This window comes from Hyposmocoma kahamanoa, unplaced genomic scaffold (genome assembly GCF_003589595.1).
Source record: "Hyposmocoma kahamanoa isolate Upper Pololo Valley unplaced genomic scaffold, ASM358959v1 62, whole genome shotgun sequence".
Taxonomy (NCBI): domain Eukaryota; kingdom Metazoa; phylum Arthropoda; class Insecta; order Lepidoptera; family Cosmopterigidae; genus Hyposmocoma; species Hyposmocoma kahamanoa.
The window spans coordinates 1,302,189-1,319,236 of record NW_020653850.1 but is presented as its reverse complement, the minus strand read 5'-3'; the positions used below and the strand labels follow the sequence as shown (position 1 = coordinate 1,319,236).

The 17,048-nt window shown below is 37.2% G+C and overlaps 2 protein-coding genes across 3 annotated transcripts in view; one reads left to right on the top strand and one right to left on the bottom strand.

Annotated features, from left to right (window-relative positions):
* The window catches only part of LOC113229712 (vacuolar protein sorting-associated protein 13A-like), a 112,385-nt gene that overhangs the window by 18,501 nt on the left and 76,836 nt on the right, over positions 1–17,048 (bottom strand). Inside the window, exons 36-44 of the mRNA XM_026463395.1 lie at positions 16,674–16,761; positions 16,027–16,180; positions 15,138–15,272; positions 14,050–14,252; positions 13,419–13,555; positions 12,324–12,572; positions 11,659–11,822; positions 11,384–11,590; positions 10,698–10,970 (exon numbers count right to left, since the gene is read on the bottom strand). Of these exons, the coding sequence (XP_026319180.1) occupies positions 10,698–10,970; positions 11,384–11,590; positions 11,659–11,822; positions 12,324–12,572; positions 13,419–13,555; positions 14,050–14,252; positions 15,138–15,272; positions 16,027–16,180; positions 16,674–16,761 (1,610 nt within the window). The remainder of the gene's footprint in view (positions 1–10,697; positions 10,971–11,383; positions 11,591–11,658; positions 11,823–12,323; positions 12,573–13,418; positions 13,556–14,049; positions 14,253–15,137; positions 15,273–16,026; positions 16,181–16,673; positions 16,762–17,048) is intronic.
* Positions 569–5,002, top strand: LOC113229554. Of its 2 annotated transcripts, none has more exons than XM_026463193.1 (2): positions 569–884; positions 4,691–5,002. In XM_026463193.1, the coding sequence occupies exons 1-2, from the start codon at positions 630–632 to the stop codon at positions 4,934–4,936; spliced, it is 501 nt and encodes a 166-aa protein (XP_026318978.1). In that variant the 5' UTR covers positions 569–629; the 3' UTR covers positions 4,937–5,002. The 2 variants fall into 2 exon arrangements, with proteins under 2 accessions (XP_026318978.1, XP_026318979.1); XM_026463194.1 differs by lacking the exon at positions 569–884 and adding an exon at positions 1,307–1,619.

Sequence of the window (17,048 nt, the reverse complement as noted above, 5' to 3'; positions counted from 1 at the left end):
ACATTCAAAAATACTTAAACGGACGCTAGATTAATTATTATTATACAAAAACAAAACAAAGAGAAACCACTTACGAAAATGCAAGAAGTGACCTCTTAAAAGTAGCGACACCGCATTTAAAAATATCGCAATCAGAACATATTTCGTTGTAATACCTAAGCATCCTATACAGAGGGTTATTTTGCGATACATTTTTTGTAAGGGGTATAGTAAATAAACGTTGATTATCATTGAACAAACTTGGTTCATTTTTATAAAGTAGATTTTAAATTGTGACCTAAAAGTTGGCACACATAAAAAACCCAATATGAGAACACTCGGAAGTGGAAAATAGTTAACAAAGTAACTTTTAACACGTTTCGCACATAAATATATAATACTACACAATTGTATATAAATATTCCTAAATGTTGAAAGTTGGAATAACACTATGAAACATCATTACGCAACAATCGTCACAAGTGCCGGCTACGTTTAGGCTCTAACTCAATTGACAGCTTTCTCGCGTCTATAAACCTTCCTGCAAGTTTCATTTCTTATCAGTCGGTGAAACACTCTCATATGCGCTGGGCACGATGTCGTCCATTTTGTGACGATAATAACAGTTAAAGTTAAAAATAACCGTAAACATGGGGTTAACTATAGTTTTGCTAACTTTAGTGCTATGTGCCGTAATAATAAATATAAACTGTGAAAGCACCAACTGCATTAACTGTAGTACATCCGATTACGTGAGAATAAAAAGAGTAAAATATTCTTACCCACCTCAAAGGTCCTACAGGCTACCTGTGGTTGAGCCTATCAGAGGATTATTCCCGTACACTCCACCACCGAATTATGTGATAGACGACGAAAAGCAAATACCTCTGTTTAAACCGCCCAGGGTAAGTAAAACACCTACTGAACGTATGTCAGAAGAAGACATCAATAACATTGTCAAATATATGTCTCAGAATGACTTAGATAAACTTATTGAGATGGCAGAAAAGGAAAAATATATAGACAGGTATAAAAAGAATGAGAGAGATGAAAGAACGAGGCCTGGAAGTGATATATTTAAGGCTGATGTAAAAAAAATCGATGCAGACGTTTTTAATCCAAATTTTCAAGGTGATTGGAGTCATAATTATGTGAAAGAATCAACGCAACCAAAAATAATTTATAGAAAACCTCCGCCAAATAAAGAATTTGTTAGTCAACAAATGAACTACCAAGGCATAATTCCTAAAATAAATTATATGAAAGATTCATCAAAGATAATGTATATCAACTCTGAAAATCAGATACCGAACAAATTTTCAAACCCACAAGATGTTACTGACACTGATTTAGACATTAATGAATTGAAAGACTATTTTAACACGGTACAAAAGTTTAACGAAATGTTAACAAGAGACGGCCACATATTCACTGATAGTTCAATGATAAAGGAGGAAGAACTTCCCAAACCGACGAATTTAAGAGAGGAGGAACTAGTAATATCGCATACCAACCATGTTCCTGCAATAGTCAAACCAGATTCTACTTACGAGGTGAAAAACTTTGGAAATTTACCGTTGATGAATTACCACAACTCCAAACTTCATACAGTCAGTTCTTATAACGTGCCTCATTACACTGTAAGTACTACTATTTGGTTGGTATAGGTAAATTCTGCTTTATGTCCAGCGTTAAGTCTTCTGATACGGTCAATCAAGACTGTTACGTGTAACAAGTGACCAACAGGTTTTGTCTCCCACAATGTGTGACGCACTGTAAAATTTTCAAGTTTTCCCTTCATCGCCAGACAAATTTTATATGAACCCTTTTAAATGCTGGATGGCTTTAAAGGTCCTTTAAAGTCCTTTGGTCCATCTTCGTAACTGTTTTTCATAACTAGTTACGATTTATTTCTAAACAATGGCCCACAGTGATTTTTTTTTCCAAATCTTCTATTGCTAAAGCGATCTCATTATCAATTTCTTCATAGGTATTGTTTACAAAAAGAGAAAAAAGTAAGCCTTTTTCGTAACTGGTTATGGAAAGAACAAATTTGCATACGTTTTCGTAACTGGAGTTTTGAATACGGATTAAATATTCCTTTTTAATAACTGGTTACGAAACAGTGAAGGAAAAATCTTCTTTCGTAACTAGTTATGAAAAACAGTTACGAAGATGGACCAAAATATTCCTTTTTAATAACTGGTTACGAAACAGTGAGGGAAAAATCTTCTTTCGTAACTAGTTATGAAAAACAGTTACGAAGATGGACCAAAGGCTTTAAAGTAGATGCCAACATTGAAGAAATCTATTTTCTATACTTCACGAAGTAGCAGCAGCTTAGTGGTTTGACTTAACGTCTCTCCAGCAGAAGCAGTGGGTTCGGATCAGGTCTGACACCTTGGAATTTATGTGCGAAATTTACCATGAGTAAAGAAATAGGTAAGGTGGCAGCACTTCCCTGGACAAACTCTTTCACAAGGAGTTTGCTACTAAAACTACGTACATGTCGAAGAAGTTACATAACCCTCGGAAAAAATGTGTAAGGTCCCCAACCAACGTTAGGCCAGCATGGCGAGCTATGGCCTAACTAAACCCTTGCCTTAGATGAGACCCGTGCCCAGCAGTGGGACATATAATAGGTTGATATTAGATGATGATATTTCAAATCAAATCAAATCAAATCATTTATTTCTTTGTGATACACAGGTTATAAAGTTGTTACAAGAATGAATTTTGAATCACTGTGATCCGCCTTATGGCATACAAAGTTTTCTTAGTTTTAGTAATTCTCATGCAATAATTTGTAATAATATTATAATCATGCAGTCCAATTAATGCAACCTATTACTAATGAAACATAATAACAATAGTAAAATAGTCAATAACAAATTTAATAATATGAAATGTAAATTTTATAAGAAATCTTCAATATTATAGAATGTCCAATCATTTAGGTAATTAAATAATAATTTCTTAAATTCTGCACAATCGTTGCAATTCCTAATTTCAAGTGGAAGTTTGTTATAAACCTTCGTAGCCATTACTATTACACTCTTTTGAAGTAGAGCAGTTTTACATGATCTACTTTTCAGTTGATGAGAACGGCGGGCTCGTGTGACGAATTCAAATAAATGAAGATGACGCTTTACGAAAAGTGAAATTTCAAATATATATAAGCATGGTAGAGTCAGTATTTTCAAATTTTTAAAATGTGGTTGACAGCTATCTCTTTTTTCAAGCCGCATATAGCCCGAATACATCTCTTTTGGGCTTTGAATATGCGTTCAATGTGTGGTGCATTTCCCCAAAAAATGATTCCATACCTAAGGTTGGATGCTACATAACTATTGTAGGCGGTCACTAGAGCGTCTAAATTTACTATTTTCGATAGCCTAAACAATGTATAAGAAAACTTTAGTATCTTACCACATACATATTCTAGGTGGGTTTGCCATTTTAGATTATTATCTATATATAAACCTAAGAACTTTACTGTCATTGTTTCACCGACCTCCTTGCTTTCATAGACCACTCTAGTTTGCATAGGTTTATTGTATCTTTGTTTAAAGTTCATAACTTTAGTTTTGTCAAGATTAATAACTAGATCATTATATTTAAGCCATTCAATAATAGAGTTCAAACATGTATTTATATTTGTTTCATTGTCATAAATTACCGTACAATCATCCGCAAACAATATCATAGGGTCGTTAATTGATTTAGAAATGTCATTTATATATTTTAAAACGTATTTATTGGAAGGCAATTTGAAAACTTGTGTTTTTTTTCTATACCTGCTCAAAAATTTTCACAAGGAATTCGAGTTAAATTCACACAATGGAGGTACGAAAAACATTTTAAAAAGTAGTTCAACAGTTCAGAATAATCCCGAATGACACTTTTAAGATTCGGCACCAACTTCATAGACATCTTCTACATCTTGTATATATCCCATCACATCTTGTATATATCTCATAGTTAGCCACGAGGCACAGCTACGAAAAATGCCATATTATACAAATAAAATAATAATTGTACCATATTGTAACAGTAAAAGGTCACTTTTGCATCACAAGTGGATGTGTTAGGCACTTATTTAGATGGATCGAGTATATAATCAGAAACAGAGACGAAACAAGGGCCATCCATCCCTGGCAACTCTTCAGTTAAATGGGTCCTATATAACTTTTAAATATCAACTCTCGTTTGCGCTGAAATCACAAATTAGAAAGCTGACATAGTACAACGCCAACAACTGACCTACGAGTATGTGTACGTCTCCGTATATTCCAAAAATATTCTGTATTTATTATGATAAAGATAATATCTCTAACAATGGGGCTGTTCCATTTGGTGGTGTAGGAATTAAAAAACAAACAATCATTTCATCGGTAATTAAATATTAAATATGATTTTTTTAAATTTTCGTCCATTATAGCAAAGCTCAAGTGAAACAATTGACGAAGTATTTTAATAACCGGCAATCTGTCTCACTACCGCTACACATGTCTCTCAACCCTGACATTGGCAAAATCGTCGCGCAAAACGACGGAGCCATAGACATAAAAGTTGAAGTTGAAGTTGAATGATTTAGTGTTTATCTTGAGTAATAAATAACCAAAGATAATCTGTCTATCTCAAGCAAAGAATGAATGAATTCTGCAAATTGACTCTAACTTTTTTACTCAGCTTTTATTTATCTTTCCAGGTAACAACAACCAGACAAAAATCACCAGTCCTTCAATTATCATCATCCTCCTCCTCATTATCAGCATCACAGAAATACCCTGAAATTGAATACGCGCCGCCTGATGCCACAGGAAAAGAACATAGCGACGCGCATCTTAAAGCTGTCAAAATTTGGACGCATAAGTCTAAAGGCACTGCGTATACTCTGCATGATGATGGAACATTGAGTCTAGAGTTGCCTTTACCAAAGAAACAAGGACATTAGAACTGTCAGAATTGAGTTTATGCTGTTTAGGTGGTAGGTAACTTATGATAGACGATTTTAGAAGATTTGTAGCATAAGTAATGGACGGGCGAAGATTAGTGTAATTGCTCAAAGTATTATTTAAAATGTTGTTTTATAAGAATAGTAATGAACTAGCAAATAATAATTTATGTATTATGATTATAGGAAAATGTTGCTTTAATAAATATAAGGTGTGATATATATGATTTGGAATTTTATTACATCTACACCGTATACAATGATCTTGTATATTACCATATACAGCGTTTATATAAAATACTAACAACCACGCAAGACTATTTTTACTAACATCAACACAAGTACTTTTTAACCGACTTCAAAAATAGGAGGTTCTCAATTGAACTGTATTTTTTTATATGCAACATGCATATATGCGATATTTTTTTTTTCACGTGCGGGCCTCTCCTGCCGTATAACAATATAAAGAACCACAATTTTTTTTACGTTGTTTATACTTTTATCTAAAGGCATTTTTAAGATTTTAGCTCTGCTACTTAATTCTCATACTTATTTTATTTTTCAAACCCTTGTTCTTCAATTACCGTAGCCTGTCCGGACGCTACCTTTGTCTGCAAATTTACTTCTCATTTAAGTCCGGAATGAATTACACCAGTGCCATTTAAGGTCCTGGTTGGAGAAACACTGTTCATGTAATAACATAAAAATACAATCCATGACGACCATTCTTTTAAAATCTACCATCATATTTCGGAGTGTCCGGCCTGAAGGTATAATTACCATCGCCATTCATTTTCAACGTGCTCACCCCTAAACCACTAAATATTTGAAATTCACTATTGAGTAAATCGCGAGCTATCAACCGTGTCATGGCGCTTGAATGGTGCGTATATACCAGTGTCGACGTATCCGCTCGCAGTTTATATAAATATCTAATTACTGTACCTTTGGTTTTCAAATTTTGTAATTCCCGTTTTCACTATTTATAAATTAAATTTTTGAAAGAAATGTGCTGCCGCTTATCGAAATAAAAGAGACCTTTATGTATTACGATTTTCGAGTATTTTCAATCTCTTCCAATTTTTGAAATTTTTAAGGAAATGGTCCGTGTTCTAAGTACCGCAGTATAAATTGCCGTAGGTTTTCTAATTACCATAGTACGAAAATGTTGTAGAGTTTTAATATTACATACTATTTCGTGGCAGTATTTAAGCATATACAAACATATTATGATACAAACCAGACAATTAGATCTCTAGATAATTAGACCTTATTAAATAATAAAAGCAATTAACAATATTTCTTCAACACATTGGGAAAACAAAAAAAAATTAATCGCAAAATAAGGCGCATCAGCGGTGATAACGTTACAAAAACAATTCAATTTTATATCAGCGATCGAAACAGAAGGAAAAAGAAATATGAGTAAAGAAAAGTAGTTGTTACCAGTTTGGGAAATGACTGTTAATAATCATAAAGAAAATCGAACACAAAACAGAATTAATTTCAAAGCATGGTATAAAAGCTAGAAGACAAAATGTCAACAACTGAAAAGAATTAACAATTGAATGGCACAATATACGAGATCCCTTGAAATGTCTGTCCCCAATAAATTCGCGATACTCGACGGATAGTAAATTCATCGCGGTTCCAGCGTGCTCTTAAAAAACCACAAAAAACAAAGGTTGTCTGCCATGTACTTCTTCCAGGAAGTCCACAAATACGACGAAGTCGTCTCTTGGACGACGATTCGAAATCCTGTGCTTGCCTGGATTTGTTGACACCACTGTCCACGTCTTTTTTTTTATACAGCTGAGTTATTATGTTTTATATTATTCTTCAGCAATGCAGAATAGACTATGAGTATATCCCTTTTTTTTTTGACCGGGGGTAAATCTTTATGGATACCCCTGAGCCCAGGGAGACTCAGGGGTTATGTGCGGACTCTCCCTCCACACTGGAAGGCCTACCCCACTAAAACCTCCCCGGGTTTCCTTCTCGCCGATTGAGTCGGCGCCGTGGGATCAGTGAGCATTCACCACGACGCCGCCCGGCCTAGCTAGGGCAGCTTGCGCCAGGGCTCCCGCGCCAACGGAGGGACGAGTCGGTTGTCCTCCGACCCGCCCCCAGACGAGTGAAGCCGTGCAATGCAGGCTCTGGAGTCCCTGTCCAGAGCCCGCTGGTCTCACTAGGGCTATGAGTATATCCCTACCAAAAAATCTATATAAAACAGTCACGATAACAGTACGTCATCAGCACAGTTAACGATTATTCCAATACTAATAGGTATAGGTGTAGAGGTGATGTTATATCTTCGAAGCTACTCATTTACTAACGCACTAGAAGATGTCTTCAAAACACTCGGTTGGAATATGATTGGAATGGTCTAGGCTTAAATGTGAACGGGCAATATCTCCATTACCTAAAATTTGTCGTCCTCAATTACCTCAATTGAACGCTCAATGACCTCAGCCGAGCATCTTCAGATGAAGGGTGTCGGTGCATCAGAGGACATATTCGTGGGAAACAGGTTGATCGAGAAAATAGAGGATTACGTCTACGTCTGTCATAAAAATAAAACTCGGCAGGGAATCATTGGACGAAGAAATAGACTGACGTATACAGCTCGCTTGGGCAGCCTCCGGTAAATTAGGCAGCAAAAAACCTTAAGTTAAAAAAAATAAGAAAGCTTGTTTCGGTGTAATTAATTACAGAAAGTGTTGAAAATCGAAATGAAAATTATTTCTATGTCGTCTAATTACCGTTGGCATAAAATATCCGTGTCTTAATAACTCGGAAACTACTTTGACTATTCTAATGCCATTTAGACATTTTAATAGTTTAGATTAAAGTTCGTCATATTTCAATGTTATTGGGTATAAATAAGCAAGAAAAAAAGGATAACGGTTAGGCTGAGAACACCAAATTGTGAGAAACGCGATAATTTGTGAACCGATTTTAATGATTCTTTTTTTGTTGGAAAGAGGGTACTTTAGTATCGGTCCCATTTAAATTTGATGAAAATATTCCGCCTCTAAGGGTGGTAAACTAGGGGATGAAACCGGTTTCGCGCACTTTCCGTAACCGATTTCAATAAAATTTTGCTTTTTTTATAAAAAAACGTTATGTTTTATGTGTTTCAATACAATTTTTCACATTTTACTTACATATAGAAATAAAAATATTTAAATAACTTTAAGCGGTGATAACTCTGCGAAATGCAGGAGTGAGCGTCCTCGGGAAGGACGCTTGGGCGTCTAAACGCAGTATTATATCTATAGTTTAAACTTGCTACCGTACTATCAGATAAATCTAAAAAAATAAAAAGTGAAAAAAAAGTGTCAGTACAACAAAAACGTAAACGCTTATTTTTGGTAAATTTATTACGTTTCATCAAAAGTTATTGTTTATGATGTCATTAAATAAATTCCTGCGAAATTGGCATCTTACAAATAACCTTGTATATGTATACACCATAGGTTTAGTATATCCATAGATTGGCCCTGAAGTATTGGAGACGAGAGATTAGAGAGAGAGTGTGCGTATAATGTGCATGTGTGCAAGATAAATAGTGTTGCGCCATCCACTGATTTAACTTTAATATCGATTAACATATTACACCGGCATTTCACTTCGTCGTATTCTCCAAAATGTCTTATCACAAAACGCCGAGACGTTTATTAACTAATTAATTAATGGTTCAATACAAAATTAAGAAAGCTACTATCACCTTCTGGCAGTGCCATAGGATGGTAGGTAAACAATGGGGACTTTCACCCAATATAACAATATGGCTCTACAAAACGGTGATAAGACCCATGATCAGTTACGATGCGATAGTATGGTCTCCACGAACCAAGCTGACGACCGAAACCTACAAACGAATATAACTATTATAATTATTGTATGATATGATGACATAGAAGTGCATCACAGCAATGAATTTGGAGATAAGTAATAGAACCAAAAAACCGGCCTAGTGCGAGTTGAACTCGCGCTGAGAGGTTTCCGTACAAACTGAACATTGTAGTTGAAGAATATGTTCTCCAATAGATTCCAACAGCAAATATAGGTTTATTCGCACTAAAATGAGAGATTTAAAGACAATTTCTGTATTTTTTTCAAAACTTTAGGCTCAGTAATTTCGAAGATAAAGGGGAGAATGATCAATTTTAGTCTATTTTCTTAAACAGCTTAAAAATATTTATATTTCAAAATTACAAAAAATATATCTTGAGAACTTTCCCTCCCAATAGTGACTTCAAATTCAGAATTAATTTATTTACGTTACACGTTTTGGTCACACAAATGCATATGTGTACCAAATTTCAAAATAATCAGCCCAGTAGGTATGGAGTAAATTGACTGTGACAGACGGACAGGTGGACACACAAGTGAATGATATGAGTATCGTATTTCGGAACAGAACAGAACTCTATAAACAACAAATTGCTGATTTGTTGTTGATGAGAGTAGTACTACACAAAAATCCATTAATTGTAAAACATACGGCATGAATAATGTGGGTACAGAACCAGAACGTAGCTTTACTCGTATCTTGCCTCTAAAGGAAAAGCATTTTTCCTCAAAGTGTTTGCTGCATATTTTTGAAAACTTTTTGGGAACCCAGTCTTCTCTCTTTAGCATTATAAGCCATTTCTATCGTACTTCAATGTTTTGAGGAATACTGAATCATAAACAATAATTAAGATAAAAAAGAAAGGATGCCTCAACTACGCTATTAAAAGAAATTTTCGTTTTAATGTAGACAAAAAATAATGCACTAATGTAATATTAATTAAATATAAAGTACTAAAACCAGAAATTTCTGATTCAATAATATTAAGTATGAAGATGATTTCGGCTGTATGCAAGCCACGCCTTTGCCTTTCTTTTTTTGCAGTTAATGACATCTCGATAACATATTATTATTATCGATCGTCAATCTCTATGAAAGTGGGGTTATGAATTTCACAAATTCACGTATTTGATATATTTTTTAATTGAATTCATATACATTTGGGTTATTAATGCACTTGAATGGTATAATTTTACGGATATATTTATGTAAAAAACTTTTGTGGTAGTGCTTTTAGACAGCTAAAAATTTAAATAGTACTTACATGTGAAATGTACAATTCATCGAGTTTTCCTTTTTAGATGAGTTACATCCGGGCACTGAACACGTTACCATGACTAATAAACGTCCGTTTAACACTTTCACATTTTAAAACCAATTATTTTTCAAAAATAAAAGAAATTTGTTTCGTTGTCAGCTGACCCTAGGTTCATACAGGCTCATAGCGTATAATGAAGTGGTCTCGTCTACCCATCTCGCTCTAACATACGTGTATACTAACGCTCTTTCACTTGCATTGCCAATCTATAGGTACCTATATACTAAATCTATGGTATACACTAATAGATGGTAAACTAGTTTTTCTCGAAACGAACGCACCCCAACCATAGAGTTAAAACCACACTTACAGTACCACGAATCTCGAGTCCCTAGACCATGATATCTTACCAGCACCACCTAGCGGTTTGTAACACTTTCGACACTTATTCGCTTTTGGCATTTAAAAAAAATGCGTAGTGATTTGTTACAATACAACTGTAGAATATTACAAAAGGAGCAAATAATATTATATAATTGAACCATTTTACTCAAAGAGAAAATATTTATGTTGATACATTTTGCGATGCAACATGGGTTAAAAAGGAGCATGTGATATGGCACAATAACAATAGCTATACTCACCCCTTTATCCATCCTCAATACAGTGAAATGATTCTTCGTAATAGGGAAATGCTGAGACACAACACTCGAATCCCGATATTTGCAGTGCATAGCCATAGAGTCCGTTTGCGGCCAGAAAGGCGTACATTGCTGCGGAGCCAGGTCTATCCAGAGATCAGCCGCTTCGTTCTCCTCCATAAAACGCAAATGGCGGCGAGTGTCATTGTAAACGAGGAAGTATGGAAGAATGGTGACAATTTTCGTCAGTTGTGGACATAGTTCGGACAGAGTAACCTGTGGGGGAAATTTATTATATTTCTATGTTTTACGTAGACTGTGACCGTTCGGTAGCAAAGGAGGTTCACATCTCCGGAAAGAGCGGTTACACACGGCGATTTTCAACAGCGATACATCTTTTTTTATAACATCAAACGACAGGACGGACAAGTCGTGCACCTGGTTGTAAGCTACACGCCTGTCTATAACAGTTACAGTGCCACTCAGAGCTTTAAATTGCAAAGACCTGAAGGGCACTGCCACCACGTGCCTGTAATTTGACTAGCATCTTTGCCCTTCAAACCCGGAACACAGTAATGCTGAGACATTTGCGATGCGATCGCGCGTGTGCGCTCGACCCTCCGTCCCCTTCGAAGAGGACGGAGGGTCGAGCGCTGTGGGCGTCGCCGTTGGCCCGCCGTTGCACTGACGTTGAAGAGCAGCCGGTAGTGCGTGCGGCGCTCGGTGTGCGCGCACACGACCAGCCCCGGCGCGGCGGCTGCGGGGCGCACGGCGCGGGACCACGCCGAGTGGTGCGCGCGCAGGCGCAGCTTGGCCGCGCGCGCCCCGCGCCCGCGCGCCGCGCTCCACAGCAGCGGCTCGTCCGTCACCTCGTAGCACGTGTCCGCGTGGCCGGCCTGCGGACGAGCGTCAGAGCGTCAGTGCTGCCTCCGCCGCCGCTCGGGGCGGAAAGCGGCCGGCGCACCTTCATTTGCAGCGGCAGCCCGGTCTTGTTGATGAGCCAGTACGCGGCGTGCAGGTGCAGGCTCCAGCAGTCGGCGCGATCGACGCGCGCGCAGACGCCTAGCTGCTTGTTGCCGCCGTCGGTTTCCATCTCCGTTGCCATGCTTATGTTCTTCTCGGTCACGTCTGGTTGAAAACACTGCGTATTAACTCCTACTTTCTAAATTACTATTTTTAAATGTCGGATTTTCGAGGAGTAGCAAACAAACGTGGTATAAGAAAGAACGATGCGCCAAACGAGAAAAAATATGCCCGAGAAGTAGGAAATAATGGTATTATTTTGATACCTTCAAAAAACATCAACTTAATTTTTGGACCTGTTCTATTCCAATTTTGTTTTATGGTTCTTTTTTTTTTTCACAAAATTTTTTTTTGTTTCTTTTTTCAATTTTTTTCTTTACTTTTTTTAACGAAATTCGGGGAGCATAATATTAGAAAATAAATATGACTGTTTACAAAAATAACGGAATATGACCAAAAAATTAACTTGGCGTACTGTACACTGGAGGTATCGATCGCTATCCCTCTCTCTCAAAATGTTCGATAAAGATTACTAATATATCTGTTCTTGAAACCATAAAACATTTATGTATTCAGTCATTGCAATCTTCCCCCGAAAAGACTTACCAGGAGAAAGAGTAAAACTTCCAGTCCAAGGCAATCCCATGTACTGTATGTCGAGCGTCAATCTATGCGCCTTGTTCAACTCCAAAGTATACGTGTGGGTTCTCTCCCCCGCTTCAATGCGCGTCCGCCAGTCGAGCGCTGCGCAGGACAACTCCATGGCGTAGGGAAGCCGGTTGTAGATCGCAAGAGGTGGCACAACACGGATCAGGTAATTTGGTATTGCTCGAGTGACTTTATGAGATTGACAGCCTGCGGATAATTGAGCCACGAATTAAAATTAATCTTAAGCCAAGGAATGAGCACCCTTTCCATTCAGGACCCTTTACACTGTTCAAAAAAATACTTGCTTAAAAAACTTTAGAAGGAAACAATCCTAGACATGTAAAAATTCAAAAATCATTTCAAAGACCTGTGAAGTTTGTAACTTTAACTTGGGCTAAACATGTCCAAGGCTTTTTAAAAATTTGCTCAGATTTGACTTCTACCATTGAAAAAAGTGATTATTAATTTTGCATAGAATGCGTGCGATTTAATGACGTCATCAAAATCCAACCAAAAAATCTCTTGTTCATAACGTATATTTAGATATAATACGAGATGCTAGGTCTTTTTCCATACATTTCCCTTTACAATTAGAGCGACAGATATACTCGTATCGTCGACAAGTGCCTACTGCTGACTGTACCGCCGTCGGTACAAGCCCTCATACAAGTCTTTCAATTATGAGTATTCGGCTCCGCACGACTGCACACGGCGGGCAACGTTATTTTCAATTCTCTAAGCGCGTGCTTAGGTTCTTTTTTCCTCGTAGTGCATGCCTAGTGTCATTAGTCAGATTTACTAAGCTAATAGAGCGAAGGTATTTTTGGTTTTGTATGAGAGTTATATATGTATTAAGTAATCTGTGCTAGCGGTACAAATAAACGTTACAAAAAAGTCCGAAATCGGCTGTTAGATAGCCGTCCCATATAGCCGTTTCCCCAATGACTCGACTGGTAGATGTCTATTATAGATAGCGACATTCTTTGCCTCTCATGAACAATATTATGACGGAGATGCTCATAGTCCAAAAACAGCCTAACGCAATGTAGTAACCTTCAACTGTAAGTATCCTCATGGCGAATATCCTCTTGTCATCATCCACCTTGGCAGGGCAAATCATATCGCGGGGAGTGCCCAAGTCGTTGGCCAGCTCCATCCACCAGATACCTTGGGTTGCTGTTTGATAACTCCTGTAAAAGATACGCATTTATAAAAGATGAACAAAAAATCTTGGGCAAATTATATTGGCATATATATAATTATATATTTTCCTCCATATTTTGAGAAAGATCGGCCACAGGCTACATGGTTCAGTGAGACAGACAATATCTTTACACGGGCATGACTGTAGAACCTATTATAAAATTTAAATGTTAGGCAAATTATGGGGAAAAATGTGTTTCCGTTAATATATTGAAGGCTTCATTGAGATCTTTCCCATCTTGCGTGTAGTAGACCAAGTCATAAGGTACGAGAACTATTTAAGGCCTTTATTTAAAATAATACGCATAACAACCGCAAATACCTGTACAAATTTTTTGGACACTAGTGACCAAATTGCGGCGCACGCGATCAGGAATAGATAGACTATTCCAACTAACATTTGTTAATACTGGATCTTATTTGTTATATACCTCACCTACTTATAGGCCAAGGTATAACTGCATCGTTAAAAAATACTCACTCAAAATTTGAAGGCAATAAGAACAGCTTGCAATGATACGCAATGTACAAAGGCACGTTGTATGTGTCCTGTGGCGCGATGACGGCTAACCTCATCTTGTCGTCGAATGGATTTGTTAGAGAGCCTATAAGGTCGGCCCCTATAGCTTGTAAATCGGTTTTTTTGTAGAACAGCTCTAGTGCGTAGGAAGTTTCGTTGCGAACCTGCAATTTGATCAATACTCATTATTGTATAATATATATTTATTTGTTTTACATTTTAATTTAGACATGGAGCGGATGAATGAAAGCAGAGAAGCAAAAAACATATATAGACCCAACATTGAACCACGCAATTGAAATACATAAGAGACCACGAAAAACGTTTTCAGATCAAATGGACAATGTTCATAAAGGGCTGAAATGCGAAGTGAGTACAAAAAATCAGCCGCTGGTAGCTGCAAATGTACTTGGCTGAGTGAAGAAAAGCTTTCATAGTTTTCTCACAGATGGCGCTACGACAAGAAAATATTGAAAGAAAAAATACAAAGATCTGCAATAAGCACATAGAAAAATTCGTAGCTCAGTTAAGAGAGCGTCTGGCACGGTACGCTGAAGGCACTGGTTCGGCCGGATCGAAGAAATTTTTCTTACTGACCTTTGTATGAATAAATAACAAAATAAATTCAAATAAGGCCAGCACGGACGTTGGTCTTGTCGTTATTTCTATGATAAGGGTAATCACTAATTAAAATTATAAAACGTGCAAAGGTTGTAAGTTACGTAAAATTAAAATTTAGGTTGTGAATTAAATTCGAAAGTTTAGGGCATGCGCGGGCAAAAGAGACTGCCTTATGTGTTCTACACGTAACTGAGCGAGACGAAGGATAATAAAACAGATTGCAAAGATTCAGAGCAATCCCTAGAGTTTCCTACTCGTTATACTCGAAATAAATGTAGGCCATACAAATATTTCTCCCGACCTGAGAATCGAACCCTAGACCTTTGCGCGGCAGACCAGGACGGTAACCGTCCGCCCACGGAGGCATAAATGTAACCATTTCAAAAGTATCTTGCTTATTCTATGATACATTTTATTGTTCATCTTACCTGCAATGGCGATCTAACAACAATCTTCCTAGTGTTGTACTTGGACGTTCGTTCGACGACAATGTAATATCGCGTCGCGTTCTTGCTCGGGTGTAGCACGTGGAGTTTTGATACCGTGCGTTGGGGACACAGGATCTATAAAATTAAGTAAATATTTGTGTGTGAAGGACAGTCTCGGAATACATTTAGACAAAAGTCACGAATTAATTTTCAGCCTGCCCCCGGCATTGTTGTAAGTCAAAATACAATTTTTTTTGCTTTTTAAATTAAATATATCTTTTTTTAAGTATATTATAGCCTCCATATTCAAAAATAAAGAAACCCCTTTGTGTACTTTCAAACATGGAATCCATAATATACATTTAAGTTAATAATCTCAGTAGAGAGTATTCTACATCTATTTGCCAAGTTTTATTCAAATCGATTACCGATAAGTGCGCTAATACCGATTCATTCCCTAGTTTGCCACCTTTAGAGGTGAAATATTTTCATCAAATTGAAATGGAACCAATAATCATATATCGATGTATAATCATATAACCTCTTACCGACAAAAAATAATCATCTAAATCGGTTCAAAATCGTCGTCGTCGAAATGAGAACTTTCTATTTTTTGAAGTCGGTTGAAAAGCAAAAAATGGTATTTTGACTTACGACAACTTACTCTTCCGCGTAAGTTGTCGTATCGATTTGCAAATAATGTATTTCGGGTTCTATATAAAAATCGAGATACTGGTATTAGAATGACTAAAATGGCACGAAAAAACTCCAATAAATATTTTTTTTTAATTAAGTTATAAACAACTAAAAATAATAAGTGGCAACCCTACACTCGAATAGCGTTGAGACATTATAAATAATGGACTTAACTAAATCCATTCGAGCTTACAGTAAGTTCGTCCAAGTCATGCAGTTTGATGACCAAGGTTTCGTCCGTGAAGCGGCGGTGGAGCTCGTCGGCGGCCAGCGGCGCGCGGGGGGAGCTATCCGAAGGTGAGGGAGGGGGGGACATGGCCCCAGCCGGGAACCCGCCTTCGAACGAACTGCAACAGATATTTTCATCACTTTGCTTCTCAAAAACGCCGTAACGAAAATAAAGTTTCTTTTATGAATCCTTCTCGTGAAAGTGTTCGTCCAGGGTAGTACTGCCACCTTGCCTATTTCTGCCGCCTTGAAATTGTGCTAGTGAAATTACAAGCGTATGGGAGTTGTTAAATTATGTCTCAGGGTGACGGGCACGGTGGCAGTGCCCGTCAGATCCTTGCGATTTAAAGCTCTGAGTGTAACTGCAACTGTTATGGATATCAACGTGTCATTTACCGCCAGTATCACGACTTGTACGTTCCGTCACTTAGTGTCATAAAAAAGTCTGTGAACCTTCTGCGCAGGTGTCATCATGAAGTTTTCCTTCACAATTAACGAGAGGGTTTGATAAATATTTACAAATGTATATAACTTAGGAATGGAAGTCATATGTTGGTACAGCCGAAGCGTCGATCTGTCAGCCGAGAAGTATTAAGACTAAGTAAAACGCACCAATCCCAATCATCGCTGATGTCAGTCATTTCTGGTTTAGCTTCCTTTCCCGGCTCATCGAGGAGGTCCGCTGCTGATGTATCACATCCTGAAAGAGAATTTAGAACAGTAAAATCTATTTTCACACAAATGTTGGAGTTACAAGACATTGTCTCTGCCTTTGCATTTGAAAAAAAAAACAATTCTCTCTTCTTTTTGTCTATTATTTACATTGACTTACAAATAAATGGACGACGGGTCTAATATAAAAACCACGAAAAAAATGTCCCAAGTCAACCTATTTAAACGTAGTGACATGTAAAGGAATATGAAAAAGCTAAAACGTTGAATTTAAATTGTAATGTCATCGCAGTACTGTCTAATTTTGCTTGCTTC